We start from the raw sequence: 16553 nt of genomic DNA, 5'->3' as shown, positions 1-16553 counted from the left end.
AGCCAGTCTAACTCAACAGCTTCTTTGACTTTCATTTCAAACGTACTATCAGCCTCTGCTACAGAAGGCTGCGAAACTATAACGCAGAAAACGCCGAGTTTCCATTCCAGCCCAGAAATTCAGGTTGGGTATGATGTCTCCCATGCCGATATACTCCTTTGACAGTATAGCCAGGCTACTCAGCATAGCACTGCCATTTTGTCTTTCCTAAAAATGCCCAAACGCCTGTCATTAATACCCATCTATCCTTTCCAATAGAGATTCAATTCCATCATTCGCGGACCAAATCCCGGGCTTTTGTTATGTGGTGTTCATGTACCGTCTGGTCAATCTCCTACGCCTGTCCCATTTCTTGACCCTCGTCATCCTTCTTGGGTTCTTGGAAGGCCTTCTTGAATAAGTCCTTGGCAGTGAAAGCAGTTGTTGTGATCCACACCGTGAACTGACCCGCAGCTACAACGGCATCGGCACGAGCGCAAGAGCAAACGGTCCCTTCACACATGATAAGCGATCCGATGAACACGGCAATGGCGATGAATCCGGCAAAGTACAGAGCGGCGTTGACGGATTCGACGACAACAGCGGCATATTGGTGGTAGATGCGCGGTACGAATAGAGGAGTGAGTGAGAAATAGGCGACCGAGATAATCGAGAATATGGAAGAGACCATGAGATAAGTGAACGGCGATGGTGCTGAGTTTCGGCTTCGCTGGTTATAATCGTTGACAACTGAGACTGTTAGTTCCTACCCTGACGGAAGTTCATCACGGATATCATCAACGTACCATACGCGCTCAGACCGATACTAGCAATAGATAAAGCTAGCTGCAGAGCTCGCAGCGAGAGAAAAGCGGTCCGACTCATGGTGGCAATATTATTTAGTCCAAGAAACAGCGCAGACAGAAAGAGAGAGGGAGTAAAAAAGTTGAAGAGTACAAGTTCAACTCATGTGATAGATGATAACGACTCAAGTATGTTCAGCCCCAACGATAATATAAGATAAGAGAAAGAAAAAAGACAGGAATCGTCGTGAGAATAGGCCCGATGGGCGAAAACGTGGGAATCGATAGATATAAAACCAAAGACCTGCTGACGATACATTCTCTCGGGACCAAGTGGGGGCGTGGACGATCCAAGGGAGATGGCCCGAGAGAGAGACCGTGGGACCCGTCAAGGGGCCACTAATAAGAAAACAGAACAAATTCAAAAAAGAATGTGAGCCTTTTCTTTTTTTAGGACATCGTCGAAACTTTGGGTTAAAGGCATTGACGATTACACGTCCAATCTCGTCGAGTCAAGGTGGTTCTCTGCATCAGGTCGTGTTTTGACGAAAGGGGCCTGAGACACGGACAGGGTCGAGGTCGATATGAAACAGTCCCTCTTTTATTTCGTCGTTGTATCTTATGCCGAGTAACGTAGCGTTTTGATGGTGGTAAGGGGCCGCCACCGTCCACCGCATAAAAGGGACACTTCTCTTATCAAACACTTCCATGTAGATAAAACAACTGTAATTTCCAAAAGGGAAACCCCGCGAGTGTCGCTGTTTGAGACGGGCTTGTTGTAGATCTCGGTAGATCTTGGATTTATGCATACCTAAGCAGCTAATCCTTGGGACATTGAAAAGGAGGCTTAAGAACGTGGTAACTTTTACCAGGCCAGATATCTTTGTCGCAGGATTACTGTTGCTTCATGTCCCAATGTGGCTATTCAACTCGAATTGAACTGAAAAGATCACTCGATCCATCGTTATCGGGTGTATTTTGTCGAGACGACAAGCGCCGAATACAACGTCTGCGATGGAGAGCATTGATGGATGGCATGCTTTTGGCGCCAGATACGCTGTTTCTGACGAATTTGTGATGGTGATCGGCACGGGTTATGCCAACTCATCCAATGTCGTGAGTGCCATCAAGAAGTGCACGTGTTGACGCGAGCCGCTTTGACACTGAACAAAGTGTTGGTGTTAGGTAAGGTGATCCATAATTGATGGTGATGACGTCGTTTCGAGGATTGAATGTCAATGTGTCAGTTGGCTGAACGTGTTAGCAGTGAAGCAGTTTTTGTTTCGAGGTTGTTTTTAAGCATAGAAATAGACTCGGTTAGAGATGATGGGAGAAGAAAGAGATTCTTAGCGAGCTGAATGAAGTTTGGAGTGTTCGAAACTCATGGCTGCGCAGGCTGGTCCAATCAGGGAGAGAGAACTATGAGGCATGTTGAAGAGAGCCAGATGTCAAACACTTCGCTTAAAGTTGCAGGCACTTATCAGTCTCCTTGCGGTAAAATGTAGGAAGACTCGAGGAGTGTTGGGCGAAACACCAAGAACTGAATACGGTTGCAAGATACATAGCAATCCGCAAGGGTATATAACACCCAATAGAAAATTGCTTATGGTAGGGATCACGAGGAGCGACAGATCAGCAGGCCGCGACACCAAGAGCCAATTCAGTCCAATATTCAGCCACATTTTTGTCATCGATGGATATTCACATGTAACCGAAAACCTTGAAGAAAAAAGCTAAAGGGCCCGAACGTACCGGTCTGTGAAAACTGACCAACTGCAGCTGACGACAGTGATCTCCAGGTCTTCGGGATAGCTAGCGTCCGTTGGACGCCCGAGCCTTCCTTCCATTGAATTGGATCGGAGGGTACAACAAGGTGCTTACGAGGAGAACCAGTGATGGATTCTGATGTGTTACGCATGTATAGTTTGGTGATACCTACTCGTGCTGCTTCTCGTTCTTGGCTGTGTATCTTGGCTGCTGATGTGCCTCTAAACCATAGACACAAGTGCTGACGAGCTGAAAGTATTGCTCTGAATTATTGGTTTGATTGAAGATTTAGAGGGTATGAGTCTGTCCCCCCGCATTCTCTCCAATAAACCCCATACACAGCTTCAACTGTGGATGCTATAATCACATCCTCGGTTCACTTGACTCAAAAAGGGCCACGTCCCGCGCCTCAAGGATTCAAGAGACATTGTATCAATGGATGTATCGCGGGGGAATGAATGAATCAGGGGAATTTATCAACTCCCCCAGGTCTTCTCCAAGTGCCGCTATCCCATATTCTGCTAGCTACAGGCCTGTGCTACTCCACGAAATCTGGGGCTGCCGAGGCACATGGGCGTAATGGCGTACCAGACTGCGCAACGCGCCTCGGTCTGCGCTCTTCCACTTTTGCGCTTAACTTGATGGCGTTCGCCAGGCTCGGAAACTTGTCCAGAAAGTCTTGGAACTGAATTTCTTCAAAAACCCCAATCCTAATCTCGTTCCTCTTTTCCTACCTCTCCCCTCCCTTTTTTGCTTTCATTGTGGGATTGAGCCTTACCAGTAAATTATCTGCAAGGGATCAGTCAACTGGCTCCTTGTGCTTGTGTTCCTCTGAATACCTGCATTCAACCAACCAACCCATTGTCTTCATCCCACTCACTCTCTCGCTTGGGTAACAGAACAGCTCCAAGCATACTTCTCTCCCCGCAGCAATCGACTCGCTCCGTGTCTTTGTGTCCTTGTCTCGCCTCGCCTCGCCTCGCCAGAACTGTAACCCCTCCAACAACTTGACTCCTCGCCTCCGATCTTCACCATGGCTCTCCAGACACAAAAAGACTACGACGCCCTATACAAGAGGCTCACCACTGTCCCTCCCCCCGGAAAACCCTACGGTATTCCCGTCCCCGGTACAGAACGACCTAACCGCACCGCCGCCTACAGACACTGGGCAGTCGGCGATGGTCCTCTCGTCACAGCGCTAGAGCCTGGTATCAATTCGACACACGACGTCCTTGAGAGGAGTGCGCGCAAGTGGCCCAACTCGAGATGTCTCGGGACCCGCCATTGGAACCAGGCGACTCAGCAGTGGGAGGACAAATACGACTGGATCAACTACGGTGATTTCGACGTCCGAAGGAAGAATTTCGGTGCCGGTCTCGTCGAGATTCACAAGGCCATCAACTATTCCCCTGAAAAGTACGGTGTCGGTTTGTGGTCGCAAAACAGGGCTGAGTGGCAGATCGCCGGTAAGGTTGCCCCTCTTGTGCCGTGAACCTGCATAAGAGACATTGAGCATGTGGTTATAGTTGCTGACACTCATTACTAGACTTCGGTATTGCTTCTCAATCACTTTACTCGGTATCTCTCTACGAAACTCTTGGTCCCGACACAACAGAATATATCATCAATCATGCCGAGGTCGCCTGCGTTGTCTGCTCCCTCCCCCACATCCCTGTTCTTCTTAAGATGTCTTCCCGGCTACCTGGTCTGAAGCTCATCGTCTCTCTCGATCCGCTTGAGCAGGGTGAATTGGCTTCTCACACCAAGGCCTCTGTCCTCAATGAGATTGCCTCTCAACATGGCATCCAGATCTACTCCATGACTCAGGTTGAGGAGATTGGTGCCAAGTCTGGACGTGCTCCTCGTGCTCCCAGCCGCAATGACATCTGCACCATCAACTATACCTCCGGTACAACTGGCAACCCCAAGGGTGTTCTCATCACCCACGGGAACGCCGTTTCTGCCATCGCGGGTGGTCGAACAAATGGCAATGTGAGCAGCAAGGACGTCCACTTGTCCTATCTACCTCTAGCTCACATCTACGGACGACTCATCGATCAGATCGCCGTTGCTGAGGGTGCTGCCATTGGTTTCTTCCGAGGTGACATTCTGGGCTTGGTTGATGATATCAAGATCCTCAAGCCCACTGGTTTCATCTCAGTTCCTCGTCTCTTCAACCGGTTCAACTCCGCCATTCGCACTGCTACTATTGAAGCCGATGGTGTCCGAGGCGCTCTCTCACGACGTGTCATTGATACCAAGAAGGCCAACATGCGACTCCCTCCCGGAAAGGCCTCCAACACCCACTTCTTGTACGACCGAATCTGGACCCCCAAGGTCAAGGCCGCTGTGGGCATGGACAGAGTCCACAGCATGGTCAGTGGCAGTGCCCAGCTTGATCCTGATGTCCAAGAGTTCCTGCGCGCCGCTTTCGCGAACCACTTCGCCCAGGGCTTTGGCATGACCGAGACGTATGCCGTCGGATCTATCCAGGCACGCGGTGACTTTACTACCGGCAACATCGGCGGCCCCATGTGCTGTGTGGAACTCTGCCTCGAGTCGGTTCCCGAGTTTGATTACACCGTGGATGACAAGCCTAACCCTCGTGGTGAGCTTCTTCTCCGCGGTCCCGTCATCTTCCGCGAGTACTACAAGAACGCTGAAGAGACCGAGAAGACCCTCGACGCCGATGGCTGGTTCCACAGTGGTGACATCTGCGAGGTTGACAAGATGGGCCGCTTCAAGATCATCGATCGCAAAAAGAACGTTCTCAAGCTTGCTCAGGGTGAGTACATCTCCCCTGAGCGCATTGAGAACGTCTACATGGGTAGCACCAACCTCATCAACGCCGCCTATGTTCACGGTGATGGTACTCAGTCCTCATTGGTCGCTATATTTGGTATCGACGTTGAGAACTTTGCTCCTTTCGCTAGCAAGATTCTCCAGGAGACCATCGCACCCAACCAGGTGGCTGATCTCCGCGTCGCCGCTAACGACCCCAAGGTGAAAGCCAAGTTCCTCAAGGTCCTTGACGGTATTGGCAAGAAGCACAAGTTCAACAGCTTCGAGAAGGTGCGCAATGCCCATCTCGAAATTGATCCTTTTACCATCGACAACGGTCTATTTACCCCTACGTAAGTTTTCCCCCTAATTTTGTCTCTTCTGGAGTATATGTGCTAACGCTGTTACTAGGCTTAAGCTTAAGCGCCCCCAGGCCGCCAAGGCCTACAGGGAGCATATTGACCGTATGTATGAGGAGCTTGCTGCCCAGGAGCCTGTTGGAAAGAACAAGCTGTAAAATATATTGCGGTTATCAGCTCAAAGATGTTTTTTCTTCTTGGCGTTAGAGCTGCATTTCAGATTTTCTGTATATGTTGAAGATATTGAGCGGCTTGAACTTGTAAATGAATATTACATTATACCATCAATGTATAGAGCTACCTTACTTATTGATTGATGCTTCCTCACTTCTTTAAAATGTTTTGTAGCTAATAATTAACTGTTAAAAGTGTTATATAGCTAGTGTTTGTGATTTTTTTTAATCTATCTATAAATAGTTAAAACATTATTTTATATTATATTTAAGAGCTTTTATTAAAAGTAATTATAAATTTATATTAGTTTTTACTTATTATAATATCTTTTTAAAGCTTTATAGAGCTTTTTAAAAACTATAATTTCTAAATAGTAAAATTAAGCTTATTTATATATTAAAGAACTTATAACTTAAAATTTTATAATTATTTTAACTTAACTAATACTAGTAGCTCGGATTAATAGATTCTCCTTTTTAGGCTTACTAGACACTCTTCTAATGCTTGTAACCCACCTTATCACCACATCAACGCTAAATGGGGCTATGAAGTAAGTGATTCACGTCCTTTACGCGTTAAACGTCATATTTCTGGCCCTTTTCCTTTCTTATTTAAATCCTCAACGCGTTTCCTCATGGGTTTTGGACTAACAACAACAATTACAAGGTCACTCGTCAAGCATGGCGGCATGCCGCATGCACCTATACCTCTACCTATTCTAAATAGCCTCCCGGTCCCCTGCGATGAACCACCTCCGAAACGGAGACGAGTTAGTACAGGCCTACAGCGAAAGCGAGGCGTCAAAGAGTGCCTCTTGAGCCAGGTTACGCCGCTTGTAGAGAGGGCTGTTGGACATCTCTCGAGGGATGTTTACCACGTTAACGCCCTGGCTATTAAGGTAACAAAGAAGGCTATATATGGGAAAGTTCTGTGGCTAACTATGGGTCTAGACGGTGACGGAGCTCAGCATCAACAAGTTCTTTAGGAGAAGATGGGACGAGACAGGTGGCTACTTGAGTCAGCAGGACCTAGACGTGCTTGCGATCCAGGCGCATGATGTTGTTAGGGGTCTGGCAGGGGGTTCTGTGGGTGTGACGAAGCCGCGGCTGGAGCTTTTTGCTAACAATTACAAGGAGTTTCGCGTATCCCCTCTATCTTCAGAGACACCAGAGCCTCAGCTCTCTCCACCACCGAGGCCAAAGCCGAAACCTCAGCCGCGAGGGCAAACACCGCCGACGATTGTGAGCAACGAAGTATCGAGAAAGTCCGAAGAACGGGACTCTCCGATATTCTACGACGCGCTCACATCACAACCAGAGGTTTCTCAAAATGTCGATAGGAAGCGTTATCAACCTCGGGAGCGACGGGAAGCGAAACCCAGTAACCGCTATTACCAGATTTCCGAACGACCCTATCTTTCGGCAGCGCATCGCCAAGCTATTGAAGAGGGAACAAAGAAGCCGGTGGCTGTCAACAGTGAACTTATCGCACAGCCCATTGTCTATCATGTGGACTTCAGCCCTGAGGAGATCGCCGAGATTATAGGCCAAATATCACAAAATGAGAACAAGCACATACCGGCAACCCGCAATTCTTTGATGGAGCAGATCCGACTACGAAACCGCCCTCTGATACCGATACCTGGACGAACCATACGAGACATGAGCGCTTTTGCTTCAGACCTGTGGGCAGGAAAGGTCGCAGAGACACCACGAGTCCTCTCATTCACTGCTGAGCATGTTACGGAGGAGACAAAAAAACGACAAGGTCAAATGAGAAGGACTAGCAGACTTTCTTCTTTACTGATGGCTCGAGAAATGGAAGGCAACCAGGGCTTCCAACGAACCAGGGAATATTTGAACTTCCAAGCCGAATTTAAAAGATTGCGCGAGGATGATCTCCAGGTCGTAGCTGAGTTCACCAATTGCGCTGGTGATATCACCACAGGTGCATGGGTCTCGAGAGAGACCTTTCTTTGTGGCACTACTACACACTCCGATACGCATAACCAACAGTACAACAGGCCTGGAAATTTGCTTCTTTGTTCAACTGGAAAGGGGGCGCTGCGGTCCTTTCCTGATCACCGCATACCTCGTCCACGGGTCGAAAAGGGGGAGAATTCCACGGAAGCCATGCGCCAGAGCCAGGACCCTTGGCTGTACTCATCGGTTGTGTCATGCGACTACAGCGTGGAAGATGACTTGGCATATACGTCGAGTTTTGATAAGACGGTCAAAGTATGGAGGGTTGACCCGCAAGGAGAACACATGGAGGCCATTGCAACATGGCAACACACAGGTAATGTCAACTTCGTGGCTGCTGCAAAGGATGGATCTGGTCGCGTGGCTACAGCTGCAGATTCACCAACCGATGCCGTGCGTATCTACACAATCACAAGAGGAAATGAGTCGAACAGTACTTACCAGACGTTCTCATGCTCACGAACTGACGCTGATGGCTCAGACAAGTGGGCATACTTCCCAGCAACAATGCAGTGGGGGCGAGCTAAGGGCTGTCAGCATTTGCTTCTTGTTGGGTATTCTCCTCGCAGCTTGACAGGCGACGATCTGGACATTCCCGAGGACAAGAGGAGTTCAGGAGAGATTATCCTCTGGGATGCGGAACAGGGTGTTAGAATCCCTGTGATGACAGCTTCGACGGCTAACGTCTTCGAAGTCGCCTGGCATCCAACATTACTCCTTTTTCTGGTAGGGGTAACACCTACGGGCATGAACAACGTTCCCCGCAATGTCAGGACACAAGTCCACGTCTTTCATCGTGATAAGGATCGCTTGAATGGCATAGGCTTTTGTCAGCATCAGGCTCTCGACTGCTATGCGTCTGACATCAACGAGCTGACGGTTGTGCCCAACTCGCCCGGACACGCCTACGTGACTGCGGCTTGTACGGACGGAAAGGTGTACGTATGGGACACAGCACAGGGCGACAAGCCCATCCATACGCTACGACATGGGAAACCTATCGAAGAGTATTACGGCGATCGCGAGAAAGAGGACACTGGCGTCAAGTTCACAGCGTGGAATACGAGTCTTGATCGATTCTACACTGGATCGAGTGACGGCGTGGTGAAGGTCTGGAATGTCCGTAAGCTGAAGAACGCTTTTGTCCGCGATATTCTTACAGCCCCTGGACCGATCGCTTGGGGCGGTTTCTCCCCGGACAACTCCAAGCTCGCCATCGGCGATGCCACAGGCCGTTGCTTCATCTTATCAACTGATGAGCGGGATATCCCAGAGTCACATATGATGACACTTCCGGGTACCACTCGGCGCCGGCGCCGGCCTATACCCATAATTCCACACCCGGAACCAGCTCCACCCACCCCGGAGAGGGAGGACGATGAGATGCTCACCGATGATGAGCTTTCAGACGCAGATATCGCTGATTATTCGAGACGAACATATTTAGACAGCCAATGTCTAAAGCTTACATCAAATCCAGTTATAGGGGTTGTAAAAGGCCCCCGCTACCAATCCACCAACCTCTACCGCCGAGAAGCTCACTATGATGAAGACCCCTCGGCGCCTCTCCTGGCTCACTTCGAGCGGCGACAAAAGGATAGCGAGGCCGCTAGTCTTGGCAGAAGACGCCGTTCGGTGCGACGGCTTAGGACCCCTTCACTACCCGATGAGTGTCTTCGTAGCATCCATGCTCAGAATGCGAGCAAGGACTTGGATGTGAATCATTTAAAAGACAGTGAAGTGAAAGAACTTGTCAAATCCGCTACGTTGCTAAGTATTGAGGAGGATTGGGGCTTTACATATGAAGAAATCATGAGCTTTGACGGGGAAGCTTAACGGAAGTGCTAGTGATTGAACAGCATCTTGGGGTCCTATATGCAGTACTTAGTCGTTAATTAGACCAATGACAACATATTCAAAGTTGATTTTTCCAAGTGTTATTTTATGTCAACCTATAGCCCCGTAAAAGTGAAATTAGGAAGAACATGGGCACTTCGGGCTGTTTCAATTCCAGGTTGCAGTTATTATGCTTCATCTCATGAGGTTCAAGAACTGAGATCGGCAAGTTTTGTTCTCAATTGGTCGACCCCACTACTCAACGCTCAGACCCGAAACGACCCGAGCTCATAGCTTCGAGCTCAACAATATCATGGCAGCTTCATGATAGCAAGAAGCCATAACAATTGTAAAGAGGCTGGTGAATTGAGATATTCTTTACTGATATGGTATGAATGTTCTGCAGTGTTTTGAACCGTAGAGTCGGGATAAATATCATCACTAGCAATGAAGAATAAAACATTGTGCACTTGTTTTCTCTATTCAAGTCAAACCCACAGGGTACATGACTTTGCACAGCTAACTATCATAGAAAGATAATCTTCAAGGCGCGAGCACCTCCTTTGTCACAGCCTTTTTACAGGCTTATGTCATTACATCAGAGATATTCGAATCCAAACATTAGACAATCCATACATCAAGCTCACCATGAGCGATATTTTCAAACCAGATTCCTAAACGCCTTCTAATGCTTAGCGGTGACCGACTCGCCGGTCAGCTTCTCAACATAAGTCTTCGCCCTGTAGTCGTGCGGTTAGTGTTGGTTGAATCTTAGCAAAGCGGGTCAAACTTACATATCGCCAAAAGCAACCATGCAGACAGTCTGCCAAATACCAAGAGAAATACGGGGAGCGATACCACGGTAAAGACCCCTGATGCCGTTTGTGTCGTAAATGTACCTGAAGGTGTTGCCGACCGTCATCTTCTTGGGACGGTTGGGATCCTCCTTCTTGCTCTGCATCTCAACGCGGATAACCTCAATGGGCTGGTTCCAGGCGCTGAGACCACCACCAAGAGCACTGGCGATGACCTTCTCACCAGCGGACAGCTTCTCGCCCTCCTTCTTGCCAGTGAGGGACTTGATCCAACCCTCAGCGAGACGGCTGAGACCGAATCGACTACCCCAGTTAGTCATCTGTCGGATAGCGACAGCGTTGACACCCTTGTTGATGCCACGGATACCCTCCTTGCGGTAGATCTCAGCAAAGGTCTGGAAGGTAGACTGGGGCTTGACACCGGTGGCAGCCATCTTGTGCTTGGTGATCTCGACCGTCTTCATGCAGGTGCAAAAACCCATGGTGGCATAAGCCTGGGCAACACCACCGGTGACACCACCAAGGATACCACCGCCAAACTCAGAGGCACCAGCGACACGTGCGTAGTACTCGGCCTCGGAGGCGACAAAGAGAAGGACGGCGCCCTTGCTGGAAGCTTCAATCCAGGCCCAGGGAATGAGACCTTGGTAGACTGCAACATGTGAGTCAGTAAATAGTCATAAGTGCGGCGAGTTCGTGGTTATCAACTTACAGCCCAGGGGACCACCACGGGCCCAGACGCGTCCCAAAGCCGCAGCCATGCTGTCACCTCGATTGGCAGCCATGGTGGTCTTGACGACCTCGAGAGGCTGTCCGAGGGTGGTCACTTCGAAGAGGTTGAGACCAGCGCCGAGAAGCAAGTTGGAGAACTTGATGGGCTTCTTCTCCAGCTGCTTGTCCCCAATGGGAGCTGGAAGATCGGTACGGATAGTAGCAGCCATGACTTTGGGAGTGTCGTAGAATAGGGGCCCTGACCAAGGGATTAGGGTGCTTCGTCGCTGGGGAAATTTGGGGGATCGTTGAAGTATTGAGAGAGGTTGATGAAGGAGGAAGAAAAGAAGTGTATAAGAATTCGGGAAAGAAAGGGAAAAGGGAGAGCTAGAGGCGTGTGCTGTGCTGGGACTGGTTTACGTGGGGGGAAGGAGCAGTACCCGGGAGAGCTAGGGATTGAGGGACTGTTGGTACGTACCGGTATCGAAGCACACCTAAATGCTGAGTCAGATCCAATGAAACAGTTGAATGGATGGCTGCAAAAGCGCTGAGCTGAGGCTAAGCAGAATAAGCTTGGGGGAGACCCCGGAGAAGTAGCCGATTTATCGGAGGGGAAATACCAACGATAGATGGGGTTTTCCTGCGGTTGCGGAGGTCAATCGCCGAGGTTGAAGCTGTAAATGGAGATTGGCATGCGCGAGAAGACCCGAGCTTAGAGAGAAGCTCAGTTAATCAGTCATGTTTTGCATGTGTTTCGGTGTATGTTTCTCGTTTATTTCGGGTGAAGCCACTGTACTTACTCATGTTGGCACGTTTATAAGGCTGACGACGCTATTCAACAAGCTGAGAGCCACATCACTATTCTTAGAAAACAACGAGAAGAAACGGAAGAAAATGTAATCAAATATCATCTATAGTGATTTTTCATAATGCTGACCTTTCTCCGAATAATCAATCAACCCTCCTCGGAGACTTCTCTTCCTTGTACGACTTGATTCCAGCTCCGAAGTCTCGGATCGCCGAGATCAAGTCACCGAGATCAGATCAGCTCCCGTGGATTGGATTGGATCTCATGTGAAATCGGAATCCGGGGTGGATGGCCTGGGGTTCAATGGCCGACAGAGAGATCCCGCGGGAGCAGATTTGCTTGTGATAGTGATTTTCTAGATTCTTCTTTGTATTCAACTTCTTCATTCATAAGACTGACCAAGCCCACCCACGTCTGAAGCTCTCCGTATTTTCACTCACACCACAAGATCGAGATTGCTTACAACTGCTGAGCACAGTTATCATAAGCTCTCAAATCTAGACCTCAACAACTGACAGCCTAGACAGCCAACCTAGTTCACTGTCACTCGCAAACTGCAAACATTTCACTACACCCTGAAACATACATCTTCAACAATCAATCCAGCAGCTTCGCAGCTCTCTTACTTCCACATCGGGCAATAACCTCAGCCACCCCCCGAAGATCACAGCTCTCTTACCTCTATTTTCGTCCCCCTGTGGCGCCGAATTAGAGGGGCCAGGAGCTCTCAACGCCCCTCCACCACCCAACCGATTGAAGGAATGTCTAGACTGTTGAGAGCTCGGGTCCCTGAAATGGATGGATCCCACATGGAGTTTTGTCGGTGTAATCTCTCACCGAGACTACGTGACGTACATATTATTCACTTGTCACATTTACGATGCAGGGTTTTTCTGCAGATGGGAGAGAGAATTCAACAATTCTTGAGTCTCCTTGAAAGTTTGAACCAGAAGCATGGGCTTTCTACTGGTGAGACAGGTGAGTTGTCCCGGCTTGCGAGGCTGGCTAATGTAACGAACTTTTCATGGGGTCAACATTCCCGTCTCCACCGAAGACAAAAAAGTTCGAAACAACGACGCCATCACGGTATTGGTGAACATGATGTATGGCAACACACAGTTGGCTCAATCATATTTGCAAAGAGCTCGATCGTAGTCATGATTGGTATCAGTCCGTAGACACGAAAATTGCAGATTAACTGTTAAATCATTTCATTTCAATCGGCGCACCGCGACGACTTGCTCATTACTAAACTAAAACAGTCCCATTGTGTTGTACAAATGCCATTAACTTGGCAATCCATTCTGCCCATCTTTTGAGCATTATCCTCCCATCTCGTTTTTCCCTTTCATTTTTAAACTCCTTACAGCTTCTTGACAAGCTCGGCCCACTTGTCGGTGGAGAAGGACTTGGGTCGCTCAATGGGGGCACCGAGAGCGCGGTCGATGATAAGCTGGGGAAGAACACCAATGGCGCGAGAGACACCGAAGAGGACGGTGTAGTAGTTGGCCTCGGTAAGTCCGTAGTACTGGAGAAGGACACCGGAGTGGGCATCGACGTTAGGGTAAGGGTTCTTGGTCTTGCCGTGCTCGGTGAGGACACCAGGGGCGATCTTGTAGACCTGGGAAACGAGCTTGAACATGGGGTCGTTAGGCATCTTCTCCTGGGCAAAAGCACGCTGAGCCATGTAACGGGGGTCAGTCTTTCGGAGAACGGCGTGGCCGTAACCGGGGACGACACGGCCGGCGTTGAGGGTGGACCAGAGGTAGTCAGTGATGGCCTTGTCGCTGAGATCGTCACCGACAGACTTCTTGAACTCAGTGAGCCAGTTCAGGACCTCCTGGTTAGCAAGACCGTGGAGGGGGCCGGCAAGACCGTTAAGACCAGCGGCCAAAGAGAGGAAAGGAGAGCTGAGAGCACTGCCGACAAGGTGAGTGGTGTGGGCAGAGACGTTTCCGCCCTCGTGATCGGTGTGAATGGTGAGGTAGAGACGCATAAGCTCGACGAAGTCAGCGTTGTCGGCGAAGCCGAGCTGGTTGGCGAAGTTGAAGGAGTAATCCTTGTCCTTCTGGATGGGAGCGACCTTTCCGCCCTTGAAGACGTTCTGATAGATGCGAGAAGCAATGTTGGGGAGCTTAGCAATGAGGTCCATGGAGTCCTCGAAAGTGTAACCCCAGTACTCCTTCTTGTTAATACCCTTGGCGTAAGCCTTGGCGAAGCTGGAGGTATGCTCGAGAGCGGTGACAGCCAGAGAGAACTGGGCCATGGGGTGAAGGTCGGTAGGGCAGTGGTCGATGAGCTCCTCGACGAACTTGGGAAGATCGGAGCGGGCAGCCCACTCAGCGGAGAGGTCGCGGACCTGCTGCTCAGTAGGAACCTCGCCGGTCAGGAGAAGCCAGAAGAGACCTGCGCGGTTTAATGTTAGTACTCATGATATTGCGAGGTTTTGTGCGCATCACTGCGAATGGGTTAAGCTCACCCTCGGGAAGAGGCTCCTTGCCACCGGGAGCCTTGGGGAGAAGCTCCTGGCACTCGGGGATGGTCTTGCCACGGAATCGGATACCCTCCTCAGAGTCGAGGACGGAACCCTCCCAGACGAGGGCCTTGATGCCACGGGCACCACCGTAGACCTGGTCAAGAGTGACCTTGTCGACGACCTTGGAACCATGCTCCCTATCTGAATGTTAGCGATCAAAGTTCAACTGCCGGTGGTTCTGCCGTCGATTGCAAGCTTGAGGCTCGGCGTGGGCCCTAGCTCGGCAAACAATGAACCGAGAGGGGAGAATGCGACTGACTTTCGGAGGGCCTTGACCTGCTCAATCTTCTCGGGCAGCAACTCGGCGAATCGCTCCTTCAAGGTCTGTGAGGATAATCGTTAGTATATGATGTTGTGTGGTTTGTGTGGGCGATCATGAGTATCAATGGGCAACGTCAATGACGTTTTAGGATCCATGAAGCCTGGGCTTGTGCTTTATCCGAGGTTAACTTACCTGAGTCTTGGCCGAATAGCATCGAACGGCGTTGAAGACAGAGCCATTGATAGGAGAAGAGCGGAGAGAAGCCCGCAGGGCAGCGTTGCTGAGACGGGCGACAGAAGCCATTGTGAGAGATAGTTATGCAGACGAAGAAGATACGAGTGCAAAAGCAAGAACAGGAACAAGAGGCGGAGATGCCGGAGGGGAGAGGAGAGGTATATGAGGGATAGAATAGAGTGGAGGGGAGGAAAAAGTAGGTTAAGTTAGGTAACGGGGAGGAAGAGGTTCAAGTAAGCCAAGAGGTCCAGTCGATAAAAAAAAGGCGCAAGCTTGAGAGGGAGGCACAAAAAAAAAGTAGACTACCCCGTTTCATTCTGTGACATTGTCCTCTCACCTTGGCTCTACCGTAGCTGTGAGTACTTGAACCTCGGGGGCCGGGGGTATGGGGGGCATCAAGCATCAAGCGGAGCGGGACTTATGGGGCAGGATACAGTACAGACAGCCCGGTTTTGCTCTACGGGATGGACTTTTACAGGGGGGTTGGATGGACAGCCTAAGCCAGTTTTTTTTTTTCTTCCGCCGATTTACCAGGGGTGACGTTTCTGGGGACAACGCTTTTGTTTTGCTTTTGTTACTGGGGTTTCAGTCCTTAAAATCATGAAGTAAATACCTGTTTGCCAAACGTAGAGGAGAGGTATCTTTGCGGGGTTGACGAGCTTCAGCGTTTCATTAGGTCGATAGCTGTCATTGAAATCGTCATTTTTGTGTGTTGGAGAATTGACTTTAGCCCGTCAAGTTCAATCTAATCTTTCCTCGATTACATCAGAGCTTGCTACAGTAAGAGCAAAGCACAGCACCCTCTTTTTCGACCATACCACCCAGCCATATTCCGTCATCAACTGCCAGTTGGGTAGCATCCGTTAATAGTCCTCGGTTCTGCCCTTTTGCAGGTGTCTAAGTAGTTCAGGTGAACAGTTCAAGTTGATACATCGCTGCCTACTGATCGATCACTGCTCATGATAGTACCTCGCCGGAACTATATGTCCCCTCCAAAACCCGGGTGCCATGTTGTCCTCTTATTTTGATGAGGTTGCACAGGCAGAAAAAAGTGAGTGAGCTACGACTCTAGAGGAACATTTACCGCGGGCCCCCTCAACCTGCATCTGCAAGCCCCAAAATTTCGGCCTCAATCCCTGTCGCCTCTCCCGCGTTCTCAAGCTCCAATTCGACGCACTCGAAGGCCTCCCCCAAATGGCCGAGATGCAGGCCTTAGGGAACAAGAAAACTTTGGATCTTGAGCGAGGCTGCCAAAAATGACTGGTCCAGATGTCCACTATTGCCGCAAGACATCTACTAAAGTCTTTTTTGTCGCTCAGGATAGAAATCTCAAGTATTCTTGCCTCCCAAAGACAGGTTGGAACCCCAACAGCTAGTGATAGTCTAGGCTTGGGTCTTGGGTCTGGGGGTTGCGTTGGCTTGGCTTGTGAGGACAAACAAACAGGATGAGGGATGGAGGGAGGGATTGCTGCTACTTCCCGGCACCAGATGTTGTTGTCTGTGTGT

The 16553-nt window shown here is 49.7% G+C and overlaps 5 protein-coding genes across 5 annotated transcripts; 2 read left to right on the top strand and 3 right to left on the bottom strand.

The window, feature by feature from the left end:
• Positions 1-334: 334 nt before the first annotated feature.
• On the bottom strand, positions 335-864 carry FMAN_00490 (uncharacterized protein; the record flags this gene model as incomplete). Its single annotated transcript, XM_041822347.1, has 2 exons — positions 335-729; positions 786-864. The coding sequence occupies 2 exons, from the start codon at positions 862-864 to the stop codon at positions 335-337; spliced, it is 474 nt and encodes a 157-aa protein (XP_041688036.1).
• A 2718-nt stretch (positions 865-3582) lies between these two features.
• FMAN_00489 (uncharacterized protein) lies at positions 3583-5847 on the top strand (the record flags this gene model as incomplete). The annotated part of the gene is made up of 3 exons (XM_041822346.1): positions 3583-4015; positions 4096-5683; positions 5742-5847. 3 exons carry the CDS (start codon positions 3583-3585, stop codon positions 5845-5847), a joined length of 2127 nt encoding a protein of 708 aa, XP_041688035.1.
• A 650-nt stretch (positions 5848-6497) lies between these two features.
• On the top strand, positions 6498-9681 carry FMAN_00488 (uncharacterized protein; the record flags this gene model as incomplete). The annotated part of the gene is made up of 3 exons (XM_041822344.1): positions 6498-6761; positions 6814-6948; positions 6997-9681. The coding sequence occupies 3 exons, from the start codon at positions 6498-6500 to the stop codon at positions 9679-9681; spliced, it is 3084 nt and encodes a 1027-aa protein (XP_041688034.1).
• Positions 9682-10366: 685 nt separating this feature from the next.
• Positions 10367-11437, bottom strand: FMAN_00487 (putative mitochondrial substrate carrier; the record flags this gene model as incomplete). Its single annotated transcript, XM_041822343.1, has 3 exons — positions 10367-10421; positions 10476-11148; positions 11209-11437. 3 exons carry the CDS (start codon positions 11435-11437, stop codon positions 10367-10369), a joined length of 957 nt encoding a protein of 318 aa, XP_041688033.1.
• Positions 11438-13378: 1941 nt separating this feature from the next.
• On the bottom strand, positions 13379-15116 carry FMAN_00486 (putative mitochondrial citrate synthase; the record flags this gene model as incomplete). The annotated part of the gene is made up of 4 exons (XM_041822342.1): positions 13379-14421; positions 14495-14688; positions 14811-14875; positions 15006-15116. 4 exons carry the CDS (start codon positions 15114-15116, stop codon positions 13379-13381), a joined length of 1413 nt encoding a protein of 470 aa, XP_041688032.1.
• Positions 15117-16553: the final 1437 nt, after the last annotated feature.

The sequence above is a fragment of the Fusarium mangiferae genome, assembly GCF_900044065.1.
Source record: "Fusarium mangiferae strain MRC7560 genome assembly, contig: FMAN_scaffold013, whole genome shotgun sequence".
Taxonomy (NCBI): Eukaryota; Fungi; Ascomycota; class Sordariomycetes; order Hypocreales; family Nectriaceae; genus Fusarium; species Fusarium mangiferae.
Note: the sequence above shows the minus strand (reverse complement) of the source record. Positions and strands in the feature narration are given on the sequence as shown.